The sequence below is a fragment of the Cynocephalus volans genome, chromosome 1 (assembly GCF_027409185.1).
Source record: "Cynocephalus volans isolate mCynVol1 chromosome 1, mCynVol1.pri, whole genome shotgun sequence".
Classification (NCBI taxonomy): Eukaryota; Metazoa; Chordata; class Mammalia; order Dermoptera; family Cynocephalidae; genus Cynocephalus; species Cynocephalus volans.
This window is the reverse complement of record NC_084460.1, coordinates 11,368,410-11,393,169: the sequence shown is the minus strand read 5'-3', so window position 1 is coordinate 11,393,169 and position 24,760 is coordinate 11,368,410. Positions and strand designations below refer to the sequence as shown.

The window sequence follows — 24,760 nt, the reverse complement described above, 5'->3', positions numbered from 1 at the left end:
GATGCTCACTTCTGGGTGACCCTCACCAGGCCTAGGTTATTACTCAGGGTACCTGGGACTTTGGGATCTGCTGCCCAAATGGCCCTGAACCTTTTTTTGTGGCCTGCCTGGGCCCTTCTCAACTGACTGGAGGGGAGACGACTCTGGGTCACCTCTGGCCATGCCTGCCCTTATACAGCCCTAAGCTGTATAAGGCAGGGAGGGTTGCCTGAGGGCTGGCTAGATCAGGGATCTGCTTCCTACCATGTCCAATGTGGCAGCTAAGTCACCTTGTGGTGCCTCCCTCTTGGGGTTCCACCCAGCTCCCCACCCTCATGCTCTCTCATGCTCCACTGTCATGTCCTTGGATTCTGCTCCCTCCAGACTATCTGAACTCTCACATCTCTATGTCTTTGACCATGGAGTCTCCTGTTCCTGCCCAGCATCCCTTTACTCCATTCTCCTTTGGAAACTGCTGAGCCAATCTTCAAGACCAGCACAGCCTCATTCCCCCAACACCGGACAGTTCTTCTCTGAGCCCCCGCAGCATGCAGCCCAACCATGGGCAGCATTTCGTGCACAGCAGGTGCTGACCAGAAGCAGCCTCCTCACGAGATGGTAGGTGCCTTCAGAGCAAGGCAGTATCTCAGGCATCTAGAAGGGCCCAGCCCAGCACTACCAGACTGCAGGGGTTCAGGAAATGCCTCCTAGTGCAGAAAGTCTGTATTTAGCTTCTTGCAGCTTTGACGCATGCATTCATCTGTTTCCCACTGGCCACTAAAATGCCAAATGTTTGCCCTTGCAGCAGTTCTTACATCCAGCGATGCTCGCTTAACAATTCCTGAGCTTCCTACACATGCTGGGAGGTGTGGTAGCTGAAGGGGATGAAAAGAGCCGTTCACTCCTGTGCAACTTCTGTCGTTCTATTCACCGGCTTATGTCCTGGTGGGGGAGCTTATATTCTGGTGGGCAGGATAAAGTAGAATTTGGGGATGGCACCAGCAGGCTTACCCCAACATTTGTCTCTGTCGTGTAGAGGAGGGGCCCTGCTCTGCCCACCTGGCTCCACCCTGGACCACACGCATGGATGTGGATGTCCCAGGCAGCAGGTGAAGCTTGCTCATCCTAGGTCTCTTCCTTCCAAGAGGTAGACACAGAGAGGAGGTCTGCACAGGCCTTGGCAGCAGTCTCGGGGCTATTCGGACAGAGAATTCTGGGGTTCTGTGTGCCTGGAGCATGGTCTTGGAGGAGTGGGCACTGACCTCAGCCCCCGAGGATTCCAAAGTTCAGGGCCCAGGGCAGGGCGAACAGTGGCATTAGATACCAGCGCCTACAAACTGCTAAGCTCCAGGCTTGTGCACACTCTTTTAAGGAAGTGTCTAAGGGTGACATTATCCATTTCTGTCCACTCTGCTTCATGCCAGCCTGGAGAGGCACCACCATAGACAGCAGAGGCTTCACCAGGTATCCTGGGCACACGAACAGCAAGAGAAACTACTCCCCTCTGCCTTCAGCTGGCAAGTCAGTGCATCTGAGAGGGGAGAGGAGGTGGAGAAAGGGCCCTACCAGCTGCAGGGGACGACGCAGCTTCAGGAGGATGGAAGCCTGTACTATTTGAGCCAAGCCAAGAGTAAAAATCTCATGTCAGATATGGAGCTGTCGGGGTGCTAACGGCCACCAGGAGATTCTGCATCTGACTCAGCATCTGGCTTTCCTCAGCCTCGAGACAGCAGACTCCTCGGTGCCAAGGGTGCCATCTGTATTAATTGCTCAGTGTTTGACTCTCCGAAGGGCAGGGCGGGCTGGAGGGGTTGCTACAATTCTTCTTATTTGTTTGGTATTTTTACAGAATGTCTTTGCCAAAAAGGGATTTCTCATGCCTCCCTCCATCCCCAGGGAGTTGAAGAGCTGATTGCGTTCTTCCAGGTAGGGAGTCAAGCTCAGGGTGGCCTAGGGGCTAGTGACCACAATCCAGTACAGTGGAAATGACACCGTGTGACTTCCAAGGCCACGTCATGAAAGGCCATGTGGTTTCCTCCTCATTTGCCATAAACCTCCCTCTCTGAGCCCTGAGATGCCATGTGGAAGTACGACTACCCAAGACTAGCATGCTGGCGAGTCCACATGCAGGCACTCTGGTCGACAGTCCCCCCTTCAGCAATGCTAGCTCAGGCCCCAGACACAGGAGTGGAGAAGTCCTCTAGGAAAGGGGTCCTCCAGCACCATGGAGCCAGCCCCAGGCATCTGCATCACCACCAGACACCCCAGTTGTCCCACCTGAGGCCCCATTCCGTGCAGCAGCATTCCCACTGTGCCCTTTCCAAATAGTTGACACACAGAACCCATGGGTAACATAAAATGGTGATTGGATATGCCATGAAATTTGGGGAGTCTGTTTCACAGCAATAAATAAACAGAATGTAATAAAAGAATTCTAAGGGAGAGCGAATGCCACAGAGATGGGAAAAAGCAGTGACGTGCTGAGTCCAGAACGTGGCCTGGAATTTTTTGGTTCTGCAGCCACTCCTTAGATGTATCTTCACACACACGCCCTCTCCAAACTCTGCAAATGGGGACAAGGTGAATGCAAGACCTTAGACCCACTGAGTCTGCAGAGGAAGAGGCTAGGACAGTGGTGGGCTTTAGGAAGCCAGAACGGAAGGGAACAAGCGCTTATGGATCACCTACTATGTGCCAGACACTATGTGCCAGTTGTCATTACAGTTAATCCACTAATCTATCAGATACTTTGTCTTTACCATGTGCCAAGAATGCATCTGGGAACAAAGTCCCTATTGTCAGGGGCTAACTTCCGAGTGAGGTGGACAGGCAATAAGCAAATGACTGTATCATGTCAGGCTGTATGGAGAAAAATCAAGCAGGGTGAGGGGAAATACCGTGGCATTATAGGGAGGCTGGTTAGGAAAGCGGCTGCCCTAGAAGGTGGTGTCTGAGCAGAGAGTAAGGTTGAACAATGCAGAGCAAGTCTGCTTGGCTTCAGAGCCCACACTATGTGCACTCATGTGACAGAAAGAATCCATGCACATGTCTTCTAGCTTATGAACCTGTGGCCTCTAAAAGATGGCCCATTCGGAGGTCTCCTCCTCCAGGGCTCAGAGGGCCCCTGCGAGGCATGTGAACAGGAGGGAGGGAGACTCCTCTGTGGTCTTACCCACCACTGCCCACCCACCAATGCCAGGCCCGCTCTCGGCCCCCTCCGGCAGAGCCCTGGGAGGAGTACTTACACAGAGCACGTGGAGGACCACCGCTCCTTGTCGTCTGTCCTCGTTGGTGAAGATGTCATTGGGGAATTCATGCAAGGCTAAAGAACAGAGAGAGAAACCAGCTCAGTACAGATGACAACATTTTCAGTGCTGTAGGTCTGGGACAGCGTCACCAGCCCCGGTTTTAGAGTCCTGGTTTTAATACATGGTTTGTAAACTTGGATGACAAAAAAAGCTATCTTTAGGTTCACAAAACTCCAACTGGAACTTAGTGTTTCCTGCAGATAAGAATGTGGGTGACAAACCACAGTTGTGTTAGCACACCTGGCACTCAGTGCCCAGCAGAAATGTTTACACTACTTTACACTATCATGCTCAGGTGGCTGTCATGCATCACTTCAACGTTACAGTGGTTTTCAAGTCACCACTTGTGACTTAGCATGTTAATGAGGAAGCACGTGAACTACCATCTGCAAATTTGTTTTCTAATATTTTGACAACTTCATTTCAACAAGGTCAGTCTCCACTTGTAACCTGTGTACCTTGTGGCATGCAGTGAAAGTGTCCTTCTGAGCAGGGTCTGTAGGGGTCACTGCGTTGCCAAAGGTGTCCACAGATGGGTCTAAGAGCCCTGCTCTGAGCTGTCCTTCCTCTTCTCTGCTCCCTTCCCACCTCGCCTGCCCTGGCTGGGCCTGAGCCCTGAGCCCACTCCCTGCCTGCTCTATCCCTCTACTCCCCTTCCCACCTGCACCCACGTTTGTGCTGGGCTGGAATATCATCTGCAGGGCTGGCCCTACCCTTCCCTGCTCCCAAACCTCCTGTGCTGGGAGGCGAAAGCCCAGTTCTGTGAGCTGGGGTCCCACGCAGGTCCTGGCTCTCCCCCACAGGCCTTTCTGCCCTCTCTTTTCTGGGCTCAGCACGTGTCCATTCGCTCAGACAGTCGCTCGCTGGGCAGCTGGGGTGGGCCAGGTGCTGTGCTGGTGGCTGGCTGGAAGTTCACAGTGATCATGCACCACGTTCCCACCAGATGGGATCCTGAGCCTTGCATTCTCTTTCTTTTTCTATCTTTGTTTATCGGTCTGTTTGTTTGGCTGTACCATCAGCCAGGAGAGTCCCTCGCTCCCCTCTCCCAATGACGGCCACCCCCCCCCATGCATCCTCTTGGGTGAGCACGTACAGCCCTAGACCTTCCAGCATCTAGACTCTCCCCCCTTGTTTCCCAGCCCTGTCCAGACCTTGCATCCCAATATTTGGTTCTGAAAATATGTCAACTCTGTGAATACCTTTGCAGCTCCTCCTCTCTGAGGCTCCCTTTGTTTTGTATAAATTCTGGATGCCCTTGGAAAGCGGGGTGTGGACTGGGCTGGCTGGCCATGGGCTGAGATGGGTTGAGATGGAGGCTCTGGCAGGGGCAGGAGGGTGACTTACACAATGATGACAAGGATACACATTACAGTGCACCTGCTCCCAGTGGGCACTATGCCAGGCATTTTGCCCCCAGTGTCCCTTTTCACCTCACTATAAGCTGTTATTCCCATTTTGTAGATGAGGAAGCCAAGGGGCTGAAAGGTTAGGTGAGACACTCAGGGATCCACAGCCAGAAAGCTGCAGAGCAGGGCCACACACCCAACACGTCCAGTGGGGATGCCCCTGGTGGGTAACATCCCACCCCCGGCATCTATCTGCAGTCTGCCTCTGCCCTGTGACCTCTTTCTTCTCAAGACTTCCTCTAAAAAGGGAATACAATCTGATCTAAATTCCTCTGCCACATCACCAGAGGGAAACAGCCTTACTGTTTCTCTTTGCATGTCTCGGTGTAGCTGCCACAGGGTTTTTTTAGCACTGGCCAGTCCCAGGGTTTAAATGTCCCCTCTCCTATTGTCCTCCCACCCCAAGAGCTGGAGACAGGACACAGGCTGCCATGGTAATTTCTCCATCACAACAGCCAGTGGTCTCCCTGGGGTGGCGCCAACCAGAAGAATTGCTATCTGAGGTCCCCAATCACCTGTGAGGAGCAGAGATGGGGGATGAGGGACGCTTTGTCACAAAGAACTGGCTGCAAGCAACAACGGGCTCAGGGCACTGCAAGACGGGAGCGGAGGCCACGCCGTGAGCAGCAGTGTGAAGGGAGGCAGAGGGCGCGAGTGTTGTCTGCATTGTGTCCACACTGGAGCCAGCTCCGTCCTCCCCACCTCCTTGCTGCTCCATCCACACGGTGACCGATGACCAAGGAGTGTGACTGCTTGACCAAGGGTGCCATGCCAGTGAGTGAGAAATTGGGTTTTGAATCCAAGCAGCAGGATGACTGCAATGAAAGTGACCACATGGACCCCTCTGGGCTTTGCTTTCTGGTGGGAGGGTTTAGTGAGAGGTCTCCATGCCCAGCCAACACTGTGGAACTGACGGGGACACCTGGGGAGACCATGATGGAGGCTGACCCCTAGATGGGGGTAGGAACCAAAGTCCACTGAGGAGCTGCCCCAAGTCTTGGCCGAGCAGGAGGGAGCTGACAAGGGACCACAGAAACTTGCTCAGGGTTGTACTTCCTTTGAGGTGGAGGGAACCTCCTCTCTCTGTCTTCCAGGAGTGGGGGTCTTGGCGGTGACCCAATCTTGGTCTGCCCTCCAGAGCCCCTGATCCATCACCAGGAGGGTGCTCTGGCCCTCGGTCAAAGGTTCCCCCCCCATCAGAAGGCACAACTGGCCATGAGAACACGTGTGAACATCCTCCCCAGGGCGATGCCAGCCACCGTTCCAGCACAGCCAGTGCAGAACTGGGGGCTTCCTCCCTGGAGCGACAGTGGTCGGCCAATGGCTGAGATGAAGGGTGGGTGTGGGGGGGAGGTGTGGCAGGGGCGGGGAAGGCAGAGATCAGTCAAATGCTTTCAAATCATTTCCTTCAAGAACAACCAAAGATTTCCTTATTTGGTGGTTAATAGCCATGTGGAAAGAATGACCAGGTCAAATATTTCCCTAGGAATCTCCATCTGACATTGATCCACTCTGACTACTTTTTCATTATAGCTCCATGCTGAAAACACATATCAGACTGACGATGAAATTATAACAATGGTTTCAAAGGGCTCAGGTGCAACTTGCAAAGAATACTACATATATTTTATTTTTCCTTTTATATATGCAGCATCTTTTGGGGAAAAAAAGTCACGAGGAGAGATTTTATCTAAATTTTGAGCCGGGGCCCTCTTCTCCTGACTTACAGGATGGGAGTCTTCCCTCATAGGTCCCAAATGCCTGTGCCTTAGGTTGGGTCCCTCAAGAGCAGACACTGAGACAAGGGTTAGAACACCAGCAGTTTATTTGGTAGGTGACCCCAGAAAGCATCACGAGGGAGTGGAGAGGTGAGGCAGCAAAAGCAGGGGGCTGACAGGGTGGGCTCAAGCTTACTGGGAGATAGTGTGAAATGTTCCCAGAGTTGTCTACCATGAGGCCAGAAGCTGAGCGATTTGTCCACGGATGCCCATCCATCCCAAAGCCACTGACACCTCAACACATCTGCTCAGCCCTGCACTGGCCAAAACAAGAATGTACCTGGGGCCAGAGAAGGCCCTTGACAGAGTTGCAGGTGGTACATCAAGAAACCATCACGTGTCTGGGTGTGGTGATGCCCAGTGTCTGCGACAGCCTGCTACAAAAGAATGCCACAAGGGGCTTAAGTGATGGACATTTACATCTCACTACTCTGGAGGTTGGAAATGTGAGGTCAGGGCACCAGCATGGTCAAGTTCTGGTGAGGGCTCTCTTTCTCGCTTGCAGCCAGCTCCCTTCTTGCTGTATCTTCACATGGTGAAGGGAGAGAGACCTCTGGTCTCTTTTTCATCTTATAACGGCACTAATCCCACCATGGGAGACCCTCCCTCATTTTGTTATCTAATCCTAATCACCTCCCAAAGGCCCCCAACCTCCAAATACCATCACAATGGGGATTAGGGCTTCAACATATGAATTGTGGGGAGACACAAACATTCAGTTCCTAGAATCTCCAGAGCCCACTTTGGGTAAGAACTGGAAAAAAGGAGACATGGTATCTTTATCTACAGGAATGGAGAGCCTACAACTTATACATGCATAATTGGCTTCAACACAAAGCAGCGGGGTGGAGGGTGGAGGTAGCAGAAAGAAGGTCCTGTGCCCAGGTTTAAAGTTGGGATAAAGTGTTGTTGAGACTTGCACTCTGAATCCCGCATGGTAGGGCCCAAATGTTAAGACTTCCACTATAGTTAGCTAGATTGTAATGTGTTCTTATATTAAGCATAACAGGAGTTCCACCATGTTAGAAGCTTCTTTGATTCATTTGTAAAGGACATTGCCGATGACCCCAGCAGCACAGAAGGTGAGTCAGGAAGAGCCCTACCACCAGAGAGCCACTGGGGCACAGCTTTGTTTGGAGGCAGCCCCTAGCATTGGTCATGTATCTCAGTCAGCCCTACGTATGCACTACGTACACATCCTGCCAGCACACACACTGTCATTTCACTAAGTGTTGCCTCGTCATGCTTCTAAAACGGTTTGCTATGCTAGTGTTTAATCTTCCTAAGGAAGGGGTGAGCCTAGGGTCCAGGAAAGTGTCCTTAGTTGGGAATCTGGAGATGTGGGGCTCAATCCCAGCACTCCCATGGTCTGGCCTTTGGCGGTGTCACTTTGTCTCTCCAGGCCACAATTTGCCTGCTGACCACCTGAAAAATGGTCCCTAAGGTTCTCCTCCACTGCTCCCTGTAGTCCAAGTACATGGTATGATGCAGTGCACACAGCAGATGCCTAATAAGTGTCAGGGGAATGAAGAACTCTGGAGAGAGCAGACCCTGGCCATGGACCAGGGATGGAGTGAGCTGGCTTTGCCCAGCTGGCCCCACGGCTCAGGAAGGGCTGCCAGCAGCACTTGAGCTTGCTTCTGGAGACCGCACAAGTTCTCCACTGGCACCCTGCACATGTGTGTGGGAGACGGTGTCTTCAGAATAGCCATGCTCTGCATGAAAAGAGTATGTGGAGACAGCATGGCACACTGGACTGGAAGGCTCTACCCAGCACTTCTTGGCCTCAGTTTCCTCATCGGGAAACCAAGGGGTTAGACAACGTGGGGCCTCTGTGCCTCCCGTGGAGCTGGCGGCCGGTGCTGATGCCCTCTGCTTGGCTTGGGTGCACTTTCTCATGCGAAATCCAAAATAACCTAGGCGATTTCTTAAGGCTTGAGCTAGGATGCCTGCCGTCTTTGGGAACTTAACATTTTCCTTGGGTGGTGGGTTAGATTTTTGCATAGGGGCCCACAGTGGGGTCCATCCCAGGTCCAGATCCCTTCTATACCACTCGGAGCCCCCTTTCCTTCATCTGCAGGTGGGTGTTGACGTGATCCTTGCAGGATGGCTGTGAGGAGTGCAGACAGTGCAAGTGAAATATCTTCCTCCATGCTTCCTAGGCTACCCATTGTTATTCTTAATTATAGCAATAACCAGATCCTGGGCTGGCATGGGGCAGAGGGGACATTCCTCTCTGGTCTTGGTGTTTCAATCCACCTATTGCCAATCCCTGCCTGCCTTGCATTGGCCTGTTTTCTCAGGATGGTATTCCGTCCACGGGAATTGCATGAACATGTGTGCCCCTGGCATGTACTTCCTGTGTTCAGGCTGTTGGGACTCCAAGACCCCCCCCCCCCCCGTGTGCTGGGAACAGCTGCATGATCAGGAACAACGGGGCACCTCACCCAGCTGGGGGTTCCCCCAAATAACTTCAACATTCTCCAAATCTCTCTGCTCCTCTCTTTCTTCTCTCAAATTTCCCTTTCAGCACAGCCTGTCAGCCCTGGGGCCAGTGAAAGCAAGCCATGTTCCCATGGAAACCAGAGACCTGACCAGAGTGGGTTCCCCTTTCCAAGGCAACAGCAATCAGCATCCTGGCTTCTCTCTCCTAGCTGCTTTCATGAGGCCTGAGTTTCGTGAGTCTAAACGGAGGTTTGAAGGTGGGAGGGTTGTTTGGGGGGGGGAAAAAAAGAAAACCCAGAAAGCCAACAATACAGCAGGGACATTTGTGCCATGTTTAGACATATTCATTGCATACTGATCAGATGGAGCAGGCTGGAATGAAGATCGACACAGTTAAAATGCCCAGGTCTGAGCAAAAGGAATCTGAGCTGCTGCAGCCATCAGAACAGCAGTGTCTCATCCCAGGGACCTTCTCATGACAAAACACCCAGCACAACTTGATTCACTGGCCTCTTGGGGACCTGAAATAGGGTCCTGACATTGCCCAACTCCTCCCTGCAGTGATGGTGACTTCAAGATGTTGTTTAAGATACTTTCATCTTTATGGGTGAAAAAAGATGAAAGTAAAACCCCAGTAAAACTTGCTGTTCTCTTTTTCTGGGGGGGGGGCATTGTGAAAACTCTCTTTTCAAGGTGCGGTACTCAGCCTCCCCCAACTCTCTTTTCAAGGTGCGGTACTCAGCCTCCCACAAGCCCTCCCTCACTGTCTTCTGTGGCCCCCACTGTGCCATGAGAGCATCCAGCAAGGGATTTTCTTGTGCTCATTGCCTTTCTGTGTGGACACAGTGACCCCGAGAGCTGCCTGAGGACAGGACCTGCCATTTCTCTCTCTACTGCAGCACCCACCAGATCAAGGTCCATGAAAGAGGACAGTAAATGCCAAGTAAATGCAAGTGTGAATGAACACAGAGGGCCTTTCTCTCTGGAGGTGGGTTTTGTATAAACATGAGACAATTATTAGCTGAGAAACGATATTGGGAGGGACAGTTCAGTAAAACTTCCAACTCTGTGTCCTAACTCCAGGGGCCATGGGCTGTTCATAAGTATCCCATTTTTCCTTGTTCCAGAAAGTTGGAAGAAGTACTTTTTCATCCTTTTCAGGGTTCGGTGGGACCACGCAACTTGCTTTGGTGAATGAAATGTAAGTAAAGTGATATGTGTTGTCCGTGGCTCTAAAAGCCAGCACCTGACTTGCCATCCTGAAATGTGGGTAGCATTATGGAGCTACATTGCCCCTGAGAACAGGTTGAGAAACTCTTTGCTCCTCTTACATGACGCTGAAGTTGATCCAACACCCATGAGAAGCTCCTCGGTTTCCACTTTAAGAGCTCTTTTTCTCATGTCCGCATTGGCAGGAGATTTTAAACAATCATCCCACAAGCTTTCTCCTGGAAGGGAACAGACATTCTTTGGAACTAGAGAAGCCCAATCATTAGTTACATAGACTTTTGGCCTGGCAGAGCACCGAAGTGTAATCTGATGAACTAGAAGTGTATCTCTTTATCAGTAATAAAAAGCCACGGCACCAGTGCTGCTCATGTCTCTGATCCAGCAGCTACTGTAGAAAAGACAGTGACCTCCTGAATAATGCAGTGTTGTCAGGCCACAGACATGGCAGCAGGAAAGAGGCCTGTCTGCAGGGGCAAAAGCCTACAACTCACATGTGCTGCCCACATGGGATTATCGAGGCTGTGTCCGTAATGAATTCTCACTAAAGAAAATGGAATAGTTATGGTAGGTATCCCTATGGTACTTAGAGCATTATCCCCTTCTTGTACTCTATTGTTCCTCAAAAGGTCCCTTGGAACAGAATGTTTGGATGGATGACTTAGGGTCTGACCCAAGTGCTACACATCTCATGTTCTTACGTCTGCTTATTGACCCAGAGAAATTCAGACCAACAAGCAGATGGACACAGAAACTCACTCACTAAACAGCTCTTTAAGAGGACCCACGATGGTTAGAAGGAATGCCCACTCCTCCTCACCTTGGAAAAGATGAGGCTGCGTGAAAAACTTTCTTAGGGAAAGTGCACTTAAAACAGTTCTATTTGAATGTAGTAATTCCCTACAGGAATCTACACTGAAAGCTTTCACTGTTTAAGGTTTATAGAAGATGAAGGATGCATGCTAAATGACTAGAGACTTTAAAATCAGTGACATTTTTTTAATGTTAACTCATCAAGTTTCAGAGCTAGAAGTAACCTTTAGTATTCTATTAGTCTGTAGCTAAGAAGATAATAACAGAAGGACTTGGTGAGAAGCACAAAATTTCTGCTTCCCCTTTTAAAACCTACTCTTTTTCTTTCCCCATGCTGTTATTCCTTGATTGTCAATTTCAGGAATAGAAAATAGGTCTCATCTCATGTGTTCACCAGTTGATTGGTAATGACTGTTAGGCAAGTCTTGGATGGGGCTGAGTGTGGCAGAGCCCCACATCTGCTAACCATGCCTGCAGTGGTTATGGGAATGGGAGTGAGGGTGTGTGTGCTCCTTATGAAGCTTTGCTGACGAAGTCCAAAAATGAAACAATAACCAGCACTCCTTGGTCCTTGTAAAAATGATTCCTGCAATCATATCCTTTGATCTGCACCTCTTTTACAAGATAATCCAGTTAACAGGTAGAAAAAGATTAAAGATATTTCAACGCAATCCCCCAAAGATACCGAATACATTCACGCAGATGGATTTGGTTATTAGTACCCATAAAAACTTGAAATTTAGTTTATGGTAAAAAGATAAATATTTAAGGAAACTCACAGCTAGTTGTAGGAAGATATATAAATAAACAGACATAATATTGGCTAATTCAGCTGGCAAAATAAAAGCTGTGCTTATGCCTCAGTTTTCTATTTGGCAACCTCTGGCCTCCTCCTTGAGGGGAAAATGCAGAATGCTACCTGCAGGAAATCATGTGCCCTTTTATGTTACCCCATAGATGTCTTTTTAACCATTTACATATGGTTTTAGGTCAAAGCACTCAAGAATGCTAGTTACACCCAAAACCTTTTTAAGGGAAGATCTGAACTCAAGACTTTTTAAATTTGATAACTAAGTTTGTGTGTCCAAAGTCTAGATTCCAAATATCTAGGATCCATATCTTAGAAAACATGTCCCTGAATATGAATGGAAATTAAGAGATGAGGGTATATATTAATCCAAACCAAAAAGTAATTATTTTATTCATTTTTCTACATTTCCTTTGGCCATCACTGTGCTCTGGTGATGGCACATTATAGGTTTGAATGAAGCAGACTAAGTGTCTTTTGCTTTGACAATATGCTTTGGTCTCCAACTAGGCTTTAAGGGTATAGACCAAAGGTAGAAACTGATGGCAAGGGAGGATCTCAGGAAGGCTGTTGTGCTGTGTTGCAGTTAGAGAGCAGGACTGGTCACAGTTTGGAGCAGGCAAGAGGATTAGAATCTATTTGATATGTTTCTAGTAATTTTTAATTGTATATTTGACTTTATAGATGATGCACTAAGGAGATTCTGGATTCCGTTGTCTTCCTCTGAAGAGTGTTGAATTTCGTTCCAGCAGAAAGTTCGTTTACTGGAAAATAGTCTCTTCTGATGGTTTTAGGTTTTACACTTTAGTCGAATTACTGAAAGGTCATCTCTTGTTGGTGGTTTCAGGCTTTGTTCTACCAAAAGCCTGTTCTGATTGTGCTCTTAGCCCTGGGATGTGGTTCTTATAGGATTTCAATGGAAAGTCTGAGCTGTTTATCAAGCCCCTTTAACTTTGGGAACTTAAACTCCTATCTTTGTCTCCCCAGTGCTGGGCAGCTGCTGACATACCTACTTTCAGCCCTTCAGCTATTGTTTTTCCCTGGGCTGCTTGGAGTCTTCCCCAAGCATGCAGAGTTCATGGGGCAGTCAAGGATATGAGGGAAATTTATATGCAGATTTCAGGGCTCTCCCTCTATGACTCCTTCTTTTCTAAGCTTTCCCCCAATTTTCAGTAGCTCTGGGAGCTCTGAAGTCTAATCTCTGATGCCTCAACCCAATAAGATTGCTGCTTTCTGCCTGATCTCCATCCCCATGCACTGCACACACTGGGGAGTTTCCAGAGGGAAGAGTTGACTGGTGCAGCTCTCAGCCAGAATGGTTCCCTTCTTTCAAGGTTCACATCCCCTCCAGTCTCTGCTTGCTTTATTCACTTTCTTCCAGAATGTATTCTACATCATAACCTGCTGCAAAATATTTACAGTAAACCAAATTCACATTAAATATTCCAAAAACTTTCTATTAGCCACATTAAGCCCTCGATGGTATTAATGCAGCCTGGAGTAACTGTGTGGCCCAGTGGTAAATAACAGCATAGGGACAGTGAAGGTCGCTGGGATGCGCTGGCGAGACAGGATGGAAGGCCCGGGAGGTAACCTAATTTCATAGTAACTTATACAGATAAACAAAGGATTGGACAGAAAGAGCATCCAGAACAGCAGGAGATTAAAGGAAGAGATGCTGCCTCATTCCAAAGCTCTCAACTATAAATATTTCAAGGTCAAGTCATTGCAAACAAGCATCTGTGGTGGTTCTGATGTCTCTGACAGGTGATGCCCTAAGGCTCAGAGGCAAGAACGTGTGTTCAAAGGCCAAATGATATTGGAAACCAGTTACAGCCAAGGGATTGAAATCGTGTTCTACTTTCTTTCGGAATCTGGAGGATCTCTTCCATGTTTCCTATAAGTGTCAGATTTTGATGTCCCACACAAAGTTGCCAAATTGAAATTCACAGCAATAGGTGTTTCATAAATGCTTTTCAAGTCTAGACAAATTTGTGAAGCTTTACAAAGAGGAAGGAAAGGTAGGCAGCAAAGAAAACTTTTGACCAAGTCCAGCCGTTACATAAAGTACATAAAAATACTAACGCGTAATTTCTGTAAAAGGAAGAAAAGGAAAATGCTGCCTAGTTCTTGAGTTGGTTGAAACAAAAATAATAAATACCACAGTTGTGTTCAAAGGAAGGAGGAAAAGCCAACACAAAGCAGGAGAGAAGGACTGCACACTGTTCCTGCAACAAAACTCAATCATATCCCCCATTGCAAATCAGTGACCTCTGGGTCCCCCTTGGAACTTAGGAGTTTGTGTCCTTGGCTACCTTGTGTCTTTCTGTATGCTTATATTTCATTGCAAGGTTGGCTGGAGTTGAAACAGATGAAAAGAAATCCTTAATCAACATAATTATGAGAAAAAATGCAGAGGCAGTGTCGGCAACATAAACTCTGTGATGCAATAAATAACCTTGGTCATGATGTCACAGAGGCCAGATGCAAATGTACATATTTACGGTCATGAATGAGAACAAATCTCAGGCCCACTTGAGTAAAAGTCCGGTCAGAGAAAATAAATACCCGCTTCTCCAGCCCCACCGTCCAGGGACTGGTTTACCACGTCCTTGCAGAAGGTGGACTGCGGCTCATCACCTAGCATGCTGTTCTGTTCATGTTCAGGTAGTGGGTGGGGTACTTTCACTTAGCAGACTTTCAAAGGATGGAAAAGCATTTCATATCATTGCTTCCTTTGGTTTTTTTCTCATATACTGCATAACATTGAATTTCAGGGCATTTCATATAGACCTATGGAGAAAAACATATTAAAATAATTCTTTTTTAAAAAAGTGGCCCTTTCGATGTTTGAGATGATTTTTTTTTTTGATACAAATAACATTATATGCTGAGAGACTCCAATATTTAACTTTTTGTTGGATAGCTCAAATAAATATGATCAGACCATCAGACTTATCTCCTAGGTAACAATGAGGTGACGAGAACCGGGCTGCTTTTCAGTCCGCAGAAGGAATCAGCAGATCCCATGGGGGTCCTCAGTGGAGGAAATAAGACGGAGGTAATAGCTTCTGAGAGGCCGGCTGTTGAGTATACACAGGCGGGAGGGCTCGTGTGAGCAGCATTGTCTTTGCTGAATCTATGACACAGAAGCAAGAATGGCTCTTCTCAGAGATTTCAGGCAAATGGTTCTTTCCAGAGATAAAGGATTCCTTTGAGAGAGATTCAAAGACCAAAGTGACTCTGGTTTCTTTACGATGGCAGGTGCATCCTGTAATCAGCTTTTCAGGGACACAGTTGTGCACACACATTTCCCCATCAACTGAACTCAGGGTGTATTTGCTACATCTGCCACGCCATTCTGAATCAGGCAGAGGTTAACAAGGGGGTATACAACCCAGTCTTGACCTCATGAAGTTTACAGCCCAAGAAGGAAAGTCAGATTCAAGCACACACATACGAACATAAATTGGAAGATGACAGAAGGAAGGCTACATCTCTAAACATGCATTCGTGTGTAAGCATGCATGCACACACATACATGTATGCACTCACATAGTGGCATGTATGCATGTATGTGCATGAATGTTTATGGATGTATCCCTGTATGTATATGCACGTGCGTATGTGCAATGGACTGAATGTCTATGTCCCCCCAAATTCATATGTTGTAATCCTAACTCCCAACCCTTTGGGAAAAAATTAGGTCATGCGGGAGGAGCCCTCATGAATGAAATTAATGCCCTTATAAAAGTCACAAAAGAGCTTGCTTCCTCTTTGTGCTCTCTGCCACATGATGATAGAAGGAGAAATCAGCCATCAGCAATCTAGAAGAAGGCCTGCACCAGAACCTGACCATGCTGGTCCCCTGATCTTGGACTTCCAGCCTCCAGAACTGGGAGAAATAAATTTCTGTTGTTTATAAACCACCCAGTAAGGTACTTTGTAATAGCAGCCCAAACTAAGACAGTACACGAGGGTACTTCAAAAAGTTCATGGAAAAATAGACTTGAAAGATAATACGAATCTTTCCATGAACTTTTTGAAGTACCCTTGAATATTATATGTATCTTTTGCTGCATAATAACCATACCAAAACATAGCGGTTTAAGACAGCCATGACATTTCACTATTACATCTCACATTTCTGGGAGCTGACTGGGCTCAGGTAGGTGGTGTTTCTTTGGCCACTCACACAAACACACAAAACAGGTTGGATCTGGAAGCGGGTGAAGGCTCATACACTCACTGCCTATCTGGCACCTGGGCCGAGAGACTCAAACACCTGGGGGCTGGAGAACATGGGGCTCCTCAGCATCTCTCCCTATGTCAATGTGGTCTTTTCATGTGGTTTCTTCCGCATGGGGACTTCTCACATAGTGGCTCAGAGCTATAGGTGTATGTATAAAGAGAGAGAGAACCAGGGGGAAGACACACGGCCTTTTATGACCTAACCTGGAAAGTTACACAGAGCATTTCCGCCACCTTCTGTTCGTCAGAGCAGTTACAAAGGCCTGGCCAGTCTGAAAGGGAGGGAGAGTGGACTCTATTTGATTTTTGGTGGGAGAAGGACAAGATTCTGGAAAAGCATGTGGTCCTAGAGTTACCACTGAGGCCATTTTGAGAGAGCGCCGAATCCTAACCACTAGACCACCAGGGAACTTACCACTGAGGCCATTTTGGAAGATGCAACATGCCTCTGTTTACCTTTCTGAAATGATAACCTTACCTATAAGCATATTTAGAACTAAGACACAGCTATTAATATGGATCAGGTAGTAACTGTTACATGAGGTCAGGAAGAAAAGGATGACCACGAGCCAGTGCACTGAGTAAAGACTGCATGGGCCATGTTGGGCTTGAGTGGATCCTTTCAGAAGGAGTGGGTTTACATAGCAGTCGAGGAAGCAGTCCAGGTGGAAAGGAAAGCAGAGATGAAGGTGTGGAGTGGGAGGGAACAGAGCTCTCCTGGGTTCTAATGAGGTGGGTACTCTTTAATGGGTTTCTCCTTGAACAAGCAGCCAAGTTCTCCAGTGGACACATGTTACTGTTCCCACTACATGATCTTTTATGATCCTCATGGTAACCCAAGAGCTCTGTGCTTTATAGAGTGGGAAACTGAGGCCCAGTTCACAAAGCAAGGGTGATCCTCGGGTCAGGTGTCCTTTCTTCTGCACCACAGTAACCTCTTTAGAATCAACATTAGACATAGCTTAGTTCACATTTGCCCCAGGCTTGGAGAGACAAATCATGTGCTTAGGCAAACCCTAGCTTTGTTTTTTTCCAAAAAAAAAGACTTCGCTCAGAATCTGAAACAGCATGTAGAATTGCATTAAATTTCATGGTACGTTAGAAGCCATAATGGGACCCAAGACTAAAATTGGCCAATTTCCTGATTAGCCTTTTACTAGGCCTCAGGCTGGAGGACATACTCTGGAGTGCGTAGTCTGGGACTGAGCTACTCACTGCGGCCTTGTGGTGAGGATCTTCCTCCATCCAGGGCTTCCTATTCGGATGCAATGGTCCTACCCTTCCACCCAAAAAGGGACTGGTTTGGAGTTCTTGCCTTATTTAACTGCTGGGAATGTCTACTTGTATTAAATTTGTCATAGGCTGAGAATGAGCAAGGAGTTGACAGATTCTCCTACTGCCTGAGACATATCCTGATGAAAACCATGTTGGCACCTTTTGCAGTAAATGTTTCTATGTCCCGGAGCCCCATTTTATCATCTGCACGTTTTATGGCCATGGGATGCTGGTACCCCAATACCTGCTTGGTGTGTTGGGACCCATAATGGCAAGGCAGAAGGAGTGGGTATCAGAGCTTGCAAAAGATCCCAGCTTACAACAGGGCAAGGTGGAGGCATTGGGGAAGAACTGGCCTGGGGCAGCTACTGCTCCTGTAACAGCCTCTGAAAGTCGCTGGAATGGAATTGAAGCAGCAATTGTTGGGGCTTTGCCTGCTTTTTACCATCTCGCTCACTCCAGCTCCCAGGGTGCTTCCACACCCAACAGCCCGCACCCAGGGAACCCTGAGCTAGAGGTCCCCTCCGCAAGTCTCTGCTGGACCCCACGCCCTTCTTGACCTACCTTTCCTGGCCCCACTGCCCGAACTCCTGCCAGTTTTTCCAGGGAGCATTTTCAACATCACTTTCACATGGATGCTGAAGCCAGGCGCAGCTTCTGGGAACCCAGGCTAACCCAGGAACCACACAAATGCTGCTTCTTCCACAAACATGCCCTTGATCATTCCAAAGGAATCCTGCACTTGATCGTTGTATAGATCAGAATCCAAACCATGGAGTGCAGGCTGGAGGGTGGATGGGAGACAGCACCTTCTCCCCACACCCCTGGGTGCGGGCAGGGCACTCTACACTTTCCCTGACAATGGCAGGGTCCCAAGGGAGCCGCACACATCCCTCGGCAGCTCATCCATTCCTCCTAAGGGTGCCCGCCTGTTTTTGCTCAGGAGAAGAACACTCTTTCCACTGAGACTTCCCACCTGCCTCTGGGTCTCGCTGCATCGAGACAGGCTGGCTGGTGTGCGAGGTGATCGATGCTAGGCTGGACTTGCTCTGGGAAATTGTCAGTGAGAAGGGGGTGAGGCAGGAGTGGAGAAGCCACAGAAACAACCAACCATGGCCAAAGTTTCCACTCCGTGTGCCAGCTGAAGGGAGCCAGAGGTGTCCCAGAGGCACGTCGGACTTGCCTGAACTGAGAGGCGGCAGTGAGATCGTCTTCTCACAGTGCTTTCACTGGTCTTGAACACGTTCCAGACATTTCTATGTTCCCCCATCACATCATTTTTTAAAAATCTTGTTTTCACCAGGAAGTTCAGACTCCAATAGCCAAACAGAGGAGAATTTGTGGTTACGTCTTGGTTGCTGGAGGTAGGAACAGACCGGGTGAAAACAGAATGCTCAGCCCCAAGTTTGGGGTGTTGTGGAGGACTTGGATATTAGAACCACATGGTACGAAAGAAAATGGCAACTTGGGCTTTGGAATGGAAAAGGTTGTAATTTCTTGTGACCATTTCCAAATAACAGGAAAACAAGAGCTAGAGAAAAGGTGAGAAGCCCAAGTGAGCGGTCAGGGCAAGACCAGGCATATCCAAGGGTGTACAGTCTTGAAAATACCTTCAGCATACAAGGTATGGACCACACACACCTTGGCCAGTCTTGCCTTTCCTGGAGAAACTGTGCTGCCATAAAATGAATGAAATCAGTTCTTTTTTTATGCCCTCGTATTTTAATGAGCCTGGCTGAAGAGCTGAGTAGCTACGTCTGTGGCTGGCAATGCTCCATCCAGGAGAAGGCGCTGGCGTCTGACGAGCTACGTTAGCTTATGTACCACCCCTCCCCATCCCTCTATAAAACACGTCTAAAACCTGCTAAGGTATGTGGCTTGGAAAGGAAAGTGAGCTCCCGTGGACAGAGGAATGACAGTTCCTTGTAAAGGTGACATGAACTTGTACAGCCAGTCCAATGTGAAGCACGTGCAGGATAACATGACTTTGTACCCCTGTCGTTGATGCTGCTGGTGCCTGCCCAGAAAGCCCTCACTGGGCTGCTGTGCCCGCCCCCCAGTGCCGTCCATGCTGTCTGCTCACGGCTCAGAGTGCAGGCTTCCCCAGAGAACTGCCCTCGGCGATGCACGCTACCTCACCCAGAAACGCCTGCAAGGTTATGTCCTCGCCCCAAGAGCAGTGTGCAGTCAATGCCCAGCTGACACAAGGTACAAAGGCCAGCCCCCGCCTCAAGGTGGGACAGCCCTGTGGTGCCATTCACACTCCGTGGTCTCGGTGGGATCAGGTGGAGGCCACATCTTTGCTTGCTCCTTCTTCTGCTTGATTGTGTTTTTCTTGTCCCCTTCTCCTGAGAACGGCCCATCAATAAATCACTTTCATAAGAGTCTCTGTCTCAGGGACCCATTCTAAGACAACCCTTTTGGTTAGCTTTTGCTCTCAAGTCTCTACAGGAACGGGACATCGCTTTGAAATGTAAAATGCACACTTTTAATCACAGCACCCCAGAGCTGGGCCAGTGGTTCTAGCTCTTTCTGTTCCAAGCTAAATTCCAGGCCTGAGAAAAGCTATAGTTCAGGCTGTGCACCCAGAAAACTGACAGCACAGAACCAAATTGGGATTTGGCACCAGGAAGCAATATATTCACCCCCCCCCACACACACCCCAACATCCCTGAGACAGTTAAAATTGGGTAGGATTTCCTTCCCCTAAATCTCCCTTTGAAGTTTGAAGAGGGATTCTGGGGAGACTTGATATTTTAATAAGAAGTTTATTTCCCAGATGATTCCATTAGTTGGATGGTAATGAGTTTGGACGGAACCAGGCATCGTTGTTGAGATGCCCTGAAGATTCATGTTTGCAAAGCCCCCCTCAGCTAATTCTGTACCTCTTGCCGACCAAACCCTCTCACTGCAGGAGAACTTCTCTGTTCAAGGGCTCCCAGGTTGACTTCTGGGGGGAGATTGTGCACTTCTTCATCACAAAGACTAAAAACATTTAAAAGGTTTCCCATGGCATGACTGATTTGGGTGGGCAGGGTCTGCCGATGGGCAACCCCACGGTCTAAATGTTTAGATAACACAGGCAGCATCTCGATGACAGCCTGGTGGCCAAGGCTGAGCAGTGTAAAGAGATGCCCATCAAGAGGAAGACCACCAGCTACAGACCCTCTGTTCCTCCATACAGATGAATGCACCCCAGGCCATGGGGAGCCTGGTAGGTCCTGCCTGGAAGGAGCATGAGCTATTTTCACTTGGAATGTAGCAAGCTAGGCCAAGGGAGCTGGAGCCAAGAGATACAGAGTACAGCAAGAATGCCAAGAGAGAGCGTTTCCCTTCAAACCAAGGCTCTGAGGAGCCAGAGAGGCAGGCCGCACAGTGGCCCCTCTGTGGCACGCCCCTAGGAAGTTAGCCTCATTCTGTTTCAGGGGTGGAGGATTGGGGTGGAGGGCTGAGCCATTCTCTCAGGGCAATGGATGAATTGGCGGTTGGCATGAGAGGTGTGCCCCTGACTTGATCTTGGCCCAACTGTACCCCTAATTCTGATTCCTGACCCTCCATGCCTGGGGTTCCTATTTTCTGATCCATCCTCTTTCCATAAGAAAGTGCCCACATTCTCTTTTTCTTACCCACTTCTCTGCCCACCCCTTACATTCCATGAGCACTTCACATTTCCAGACCCTTTTATCCTTAACCTGGTCCTATGAGTACAGAAAACAGTCAGTATGTGCTGGTTGGAGTAGATGCATGATTATCATATGAGTACAGCATGGTTTACTCATTTATGCATTCAATGCACATTATGTAGTACCTACTCCACACCAGGCGCTGTGTTCCTCTGTAAGTAAACAGGCAATGTCTGCCCTGCTTGCTTATCTTTCTTACTCTTTTATTTTATTTATTTTTTTTATACATCACTGCATTAGGTACATCTTCTGAGGTCTGTGTACAAGACCAGGTCTTTGGGCCCTCCCAACTGAGATATCACAGATGTGGCCTGAGACAGCGACTGCCTGTGGGACCAGCTCAGGGGATGGAAGTGAGTCATTGAGACGACTGACAAAAAAACGCCTCACACCTGTAATGCTTCCCCATCCAGCTGGCCACCTGGTTGGCCTGAGCTGATTCCTGTCACCATGGTGACGAGGCTGGAACCAGCCATTTAATTGAGAGCTACATGCCAGCCCCACAGCAACCTCAGGGTCCAGAAATAATTCTATGCCTTGAGTCAGATGTAAGCAGTTGGAAATATAAAACATTATTGGAAAGATCAGAAATATATTGGCAGTCCTAACTGCCTAGAAGGTGCTCCATGTGCTTCCAGGATTATATTGGACCACATGAGAACAAACTGAATGTTAATAGTTATATAATGACTATTTTAACGTTATTAAAAAATATCCATGTTCACTTACAGGAGAGAGATAATGAAATCATCCTTTAAAATAAATGTATTTTTTGAAAGTGAATTTAAGAAAAGTATAAAAGAAATAATTTTCCAGGGAGTATGTGGATGCAGTAAACATGTACATATGAGATGTGGGAAACTAAAGTACTTGACCCTCAACTGCTGAATTAAAGGGTCAAATGTCCATAGCGAGTGGGGTCCTACCAGGGCATTAACTTCCAGAAACCCTCTGCACTAGAATGTGAAAGCTGAGGTCTTTCGACCTCCCACGACTGAGCAGGTGCCATGTGCTGTGCCCTGGTGCCAGGCCATGCGTGCTTTGTCTCAAAGGACCTTCAAACACCTGGCAGAGAAGTGGAATTGTCACCCGTGCACAGTCATGGAGATTTGACTCAGAAAGGCAAATAACTTGCCCAAAGCCACATGACTCCTAAGTCACAGAGCCAGATCTAAAACCCAGTGTTCTTTGACTCCAGAGTCCATGCTTTTAACCACAGTGTTGGCCTGATTACCATAAAGGAAACATCTGGCCCCGAGGGAAAGGAAAAATATGCATGACTGTCAAGGCCAGCAGGCTCTGACTGAGGCTAGAAGAGGGGAGCTCAAATGCTCTCATCACAAAGAAATGATAAACCTTCACAAGATGGATATGCTAATTACCCAGATTTGATCCTGATTTGATTCTCACACATGGTACACAAGTACTGAAATATAACTTTGTACCCCATAAATACGTACAATTATTACCTGTCAAATAAAAAAAATTTTTTTAAAGCTGAAAAAAAAATGAAAAAAAATTTGAAATATAAAGTTACCTTCTTCTCAGTTGGCACTTTCAGATCTGATACCCAGTGGACAATGTGGGGACCTGTCCAGCCCTCTTGCTTTCATCTGTATCCCCCTTCAGTGTGCTTCCAGCTTCCTCTTAGAAAGGACAGCCTTTGGGTACCTTGTGAAGAGCCTGAGCATTATCATCCCCACTCCCCTGCCCAGGTCCTTAACTAATCACTGATGGAGGCAGGTGTTGTCCTGTGTTGGGACAGCTCAGGGGCAGAATTTACTTGAGAGCCTCCTGTGGGATCAGGGTGAAGCTACCTCAATTTGGTCCCCCTTTTTCCTCCCCTCACCCCACCCCCCGGCTCCCTTACCAGCATGTCCTAGAAGTGACCTGCACACAAATCCTCATCTTGGGATCACCTCTGGTGAGCCCATCCTCTGACAGTGGGAATAGAAGAGCAGCAGCTGTGTGGGTAGAGGAGAGGTTGGGGGGTCTCCAGAATATGAGGGCAGTGCCTGGGACCACAGGGCCTGGAGAGGCTGGAGCCAGGATGTCACAAGGTCAGTCCTCATAAGGTCACCTTTGTCCATCAAGAACAAGGGTTTGCCGTTTCTGCCCTGAGGTCATTATTGTGCTGAGGGGCATGAAAGACAGATGACACTTTTGCTCAGCTAACTTGGGAACATGGCAAACACCACAGGTTGATGCTAGCAGAGGCCACATGTTGAAGGAACTACCTTTGAAGAGGTTAGTCATAGACAAGACAACTAAAAAGGAAGCCAGAATTAGGAGAATACAATGGCCAGGAGAAATCAGAACAAGAAGAAACGCACACACGAAGGGCAGGGTAGAGTTAACAGCCCTCTTCTTCCTTGGAAGACTTCAGTTCCTATGAGCTCAGGTGAGGGACTTGGACAAAGACACTTGGTGCTGGTATCCTTGGTGTCTAAATTCAAGGACGGCAGTGGGGCCCCTCCTTACCGAGGGCTGGCAGAAATGATTGCCAGCTTCAAATGATTATTGCCATAACTGAGTTATTTAATGGATGGGAAAGGGGGAAAAAGATAAAACTGGGCTTTATTAATGTTTCATATTTTAAAATATGAATAAACTACTTTCTGCTCATTGAGAAGAAACAGAAAAAAATCAGAGTTTTAAAAAGCGGCAATAGCAAAGATTGCCAGGAAGGAGGAGAGGGGAGAAAGAGGTTTGCCCCAAAGCCAGTTATTTATCCCTATGTAAGATCTACAAAACAAAGGCTTTACTTTTAAGAACTTCGAGGGAAGCACCTCAGGCAGATCCCCTGTTGTTCTGTGCAAGGAGCACATGGAATCTTGTGTCCTGCAGGAAAGTGGGTCTGGGGTGTGGACCAACCAAACTGAGGAACAATGTTTATTTTTAACACTTGCATCTTTGGTAAAATCTTTACCCTAACCTCCCCCGTATTAACAATATCTGTAATTGTATTGATCACTGAGTCATAATTATTGTCTTTTAGCAGATGTCCAAGTCAGGCTTTTTCAGTGGTTCAAATATAGTTGTACTTAAAACTGTTTTTTAAGGTAATTTATTATGCACAGGACAACTTGAGGGGCACCTGAGCATCTCTGTCCCCAGAAAGCCAGGTGATTCAGTAACAAAGAAAGCCAATAGGACTTTTGGGCTTTCACCTGCCTCTCTTCTGGGCTTTGTAGATGGAGTGGCAGGCAGAAGACATTTTGTCAATCACCAAATTTCTCACCAGTGTAAGAAGAGCTTCTGTTTGGGGGAAGTAAACAGGAGCCACTCTCAATTCCTGAAGGGCCATGGGCTGCGCACTAGAGAGGTGCTACTCCTGGGCTCCTGGAGGGTTTCCATCTCACTGCTGTCTAGTGACAGATGGGAGGACATGTGGCCTCTGGGGCCATGGGACAGCTGGGTGAACTGGCAGCAGTTCATGTGGCCAGTCTGGAGCCAATGATGAGTGGGAGGCACGGTCTCTATGATCCCTGGGAGTGTTTGGAAGTTTACAAACACAGAGATAGGTAAGCAATTCAGGATCGCACACACACACAAAGGACAGGAGCCGTCTCTTCCCAAAGACATTTTCTACTTCCTTCTACCCAGAGCCTCCAAAATGTAGTGCTGCATTCAGAAAGAAAATGGGGCAACATTAAACTCCGTTATTCAGTATAATAAAGGGAATAGCACATTCCATAGAGCGGCACCTTACCATGTGGTAACATATGGGCCGTCAGTTAAAATGACCACAGACTATGAAATACGCTCAGCGCTAATCTTTTTCAAT

The 24,760-nt window shown here is 48.0% G+C and overlaps 1 protein-coding gene across 2 annotated transcripts in view; it reads right to left on the bottom strand.

Annotated features, from left to right (window-relative positions):
* Window positions 1-24,760, bottom strand: part of SLC24A3 (solute carrier family 24 member 3) — a 515,190-nt gene that overhangs the window by 187,043 nt on the left and 303,387 nt on the right. For both annotated transcript variants that reach the window (XM_063088283.1, XM_063088282.1), the window contains one exon: window positions 3,225-3,301. In XM_063088283.1, the coding sequence (XP_062944353.1) occupies window positions 3,225-3,301 (77 nt within the window). The remainder of the gene's footprint in view (window positions 1-3,224; window positions 3,302-24,760) is intronic.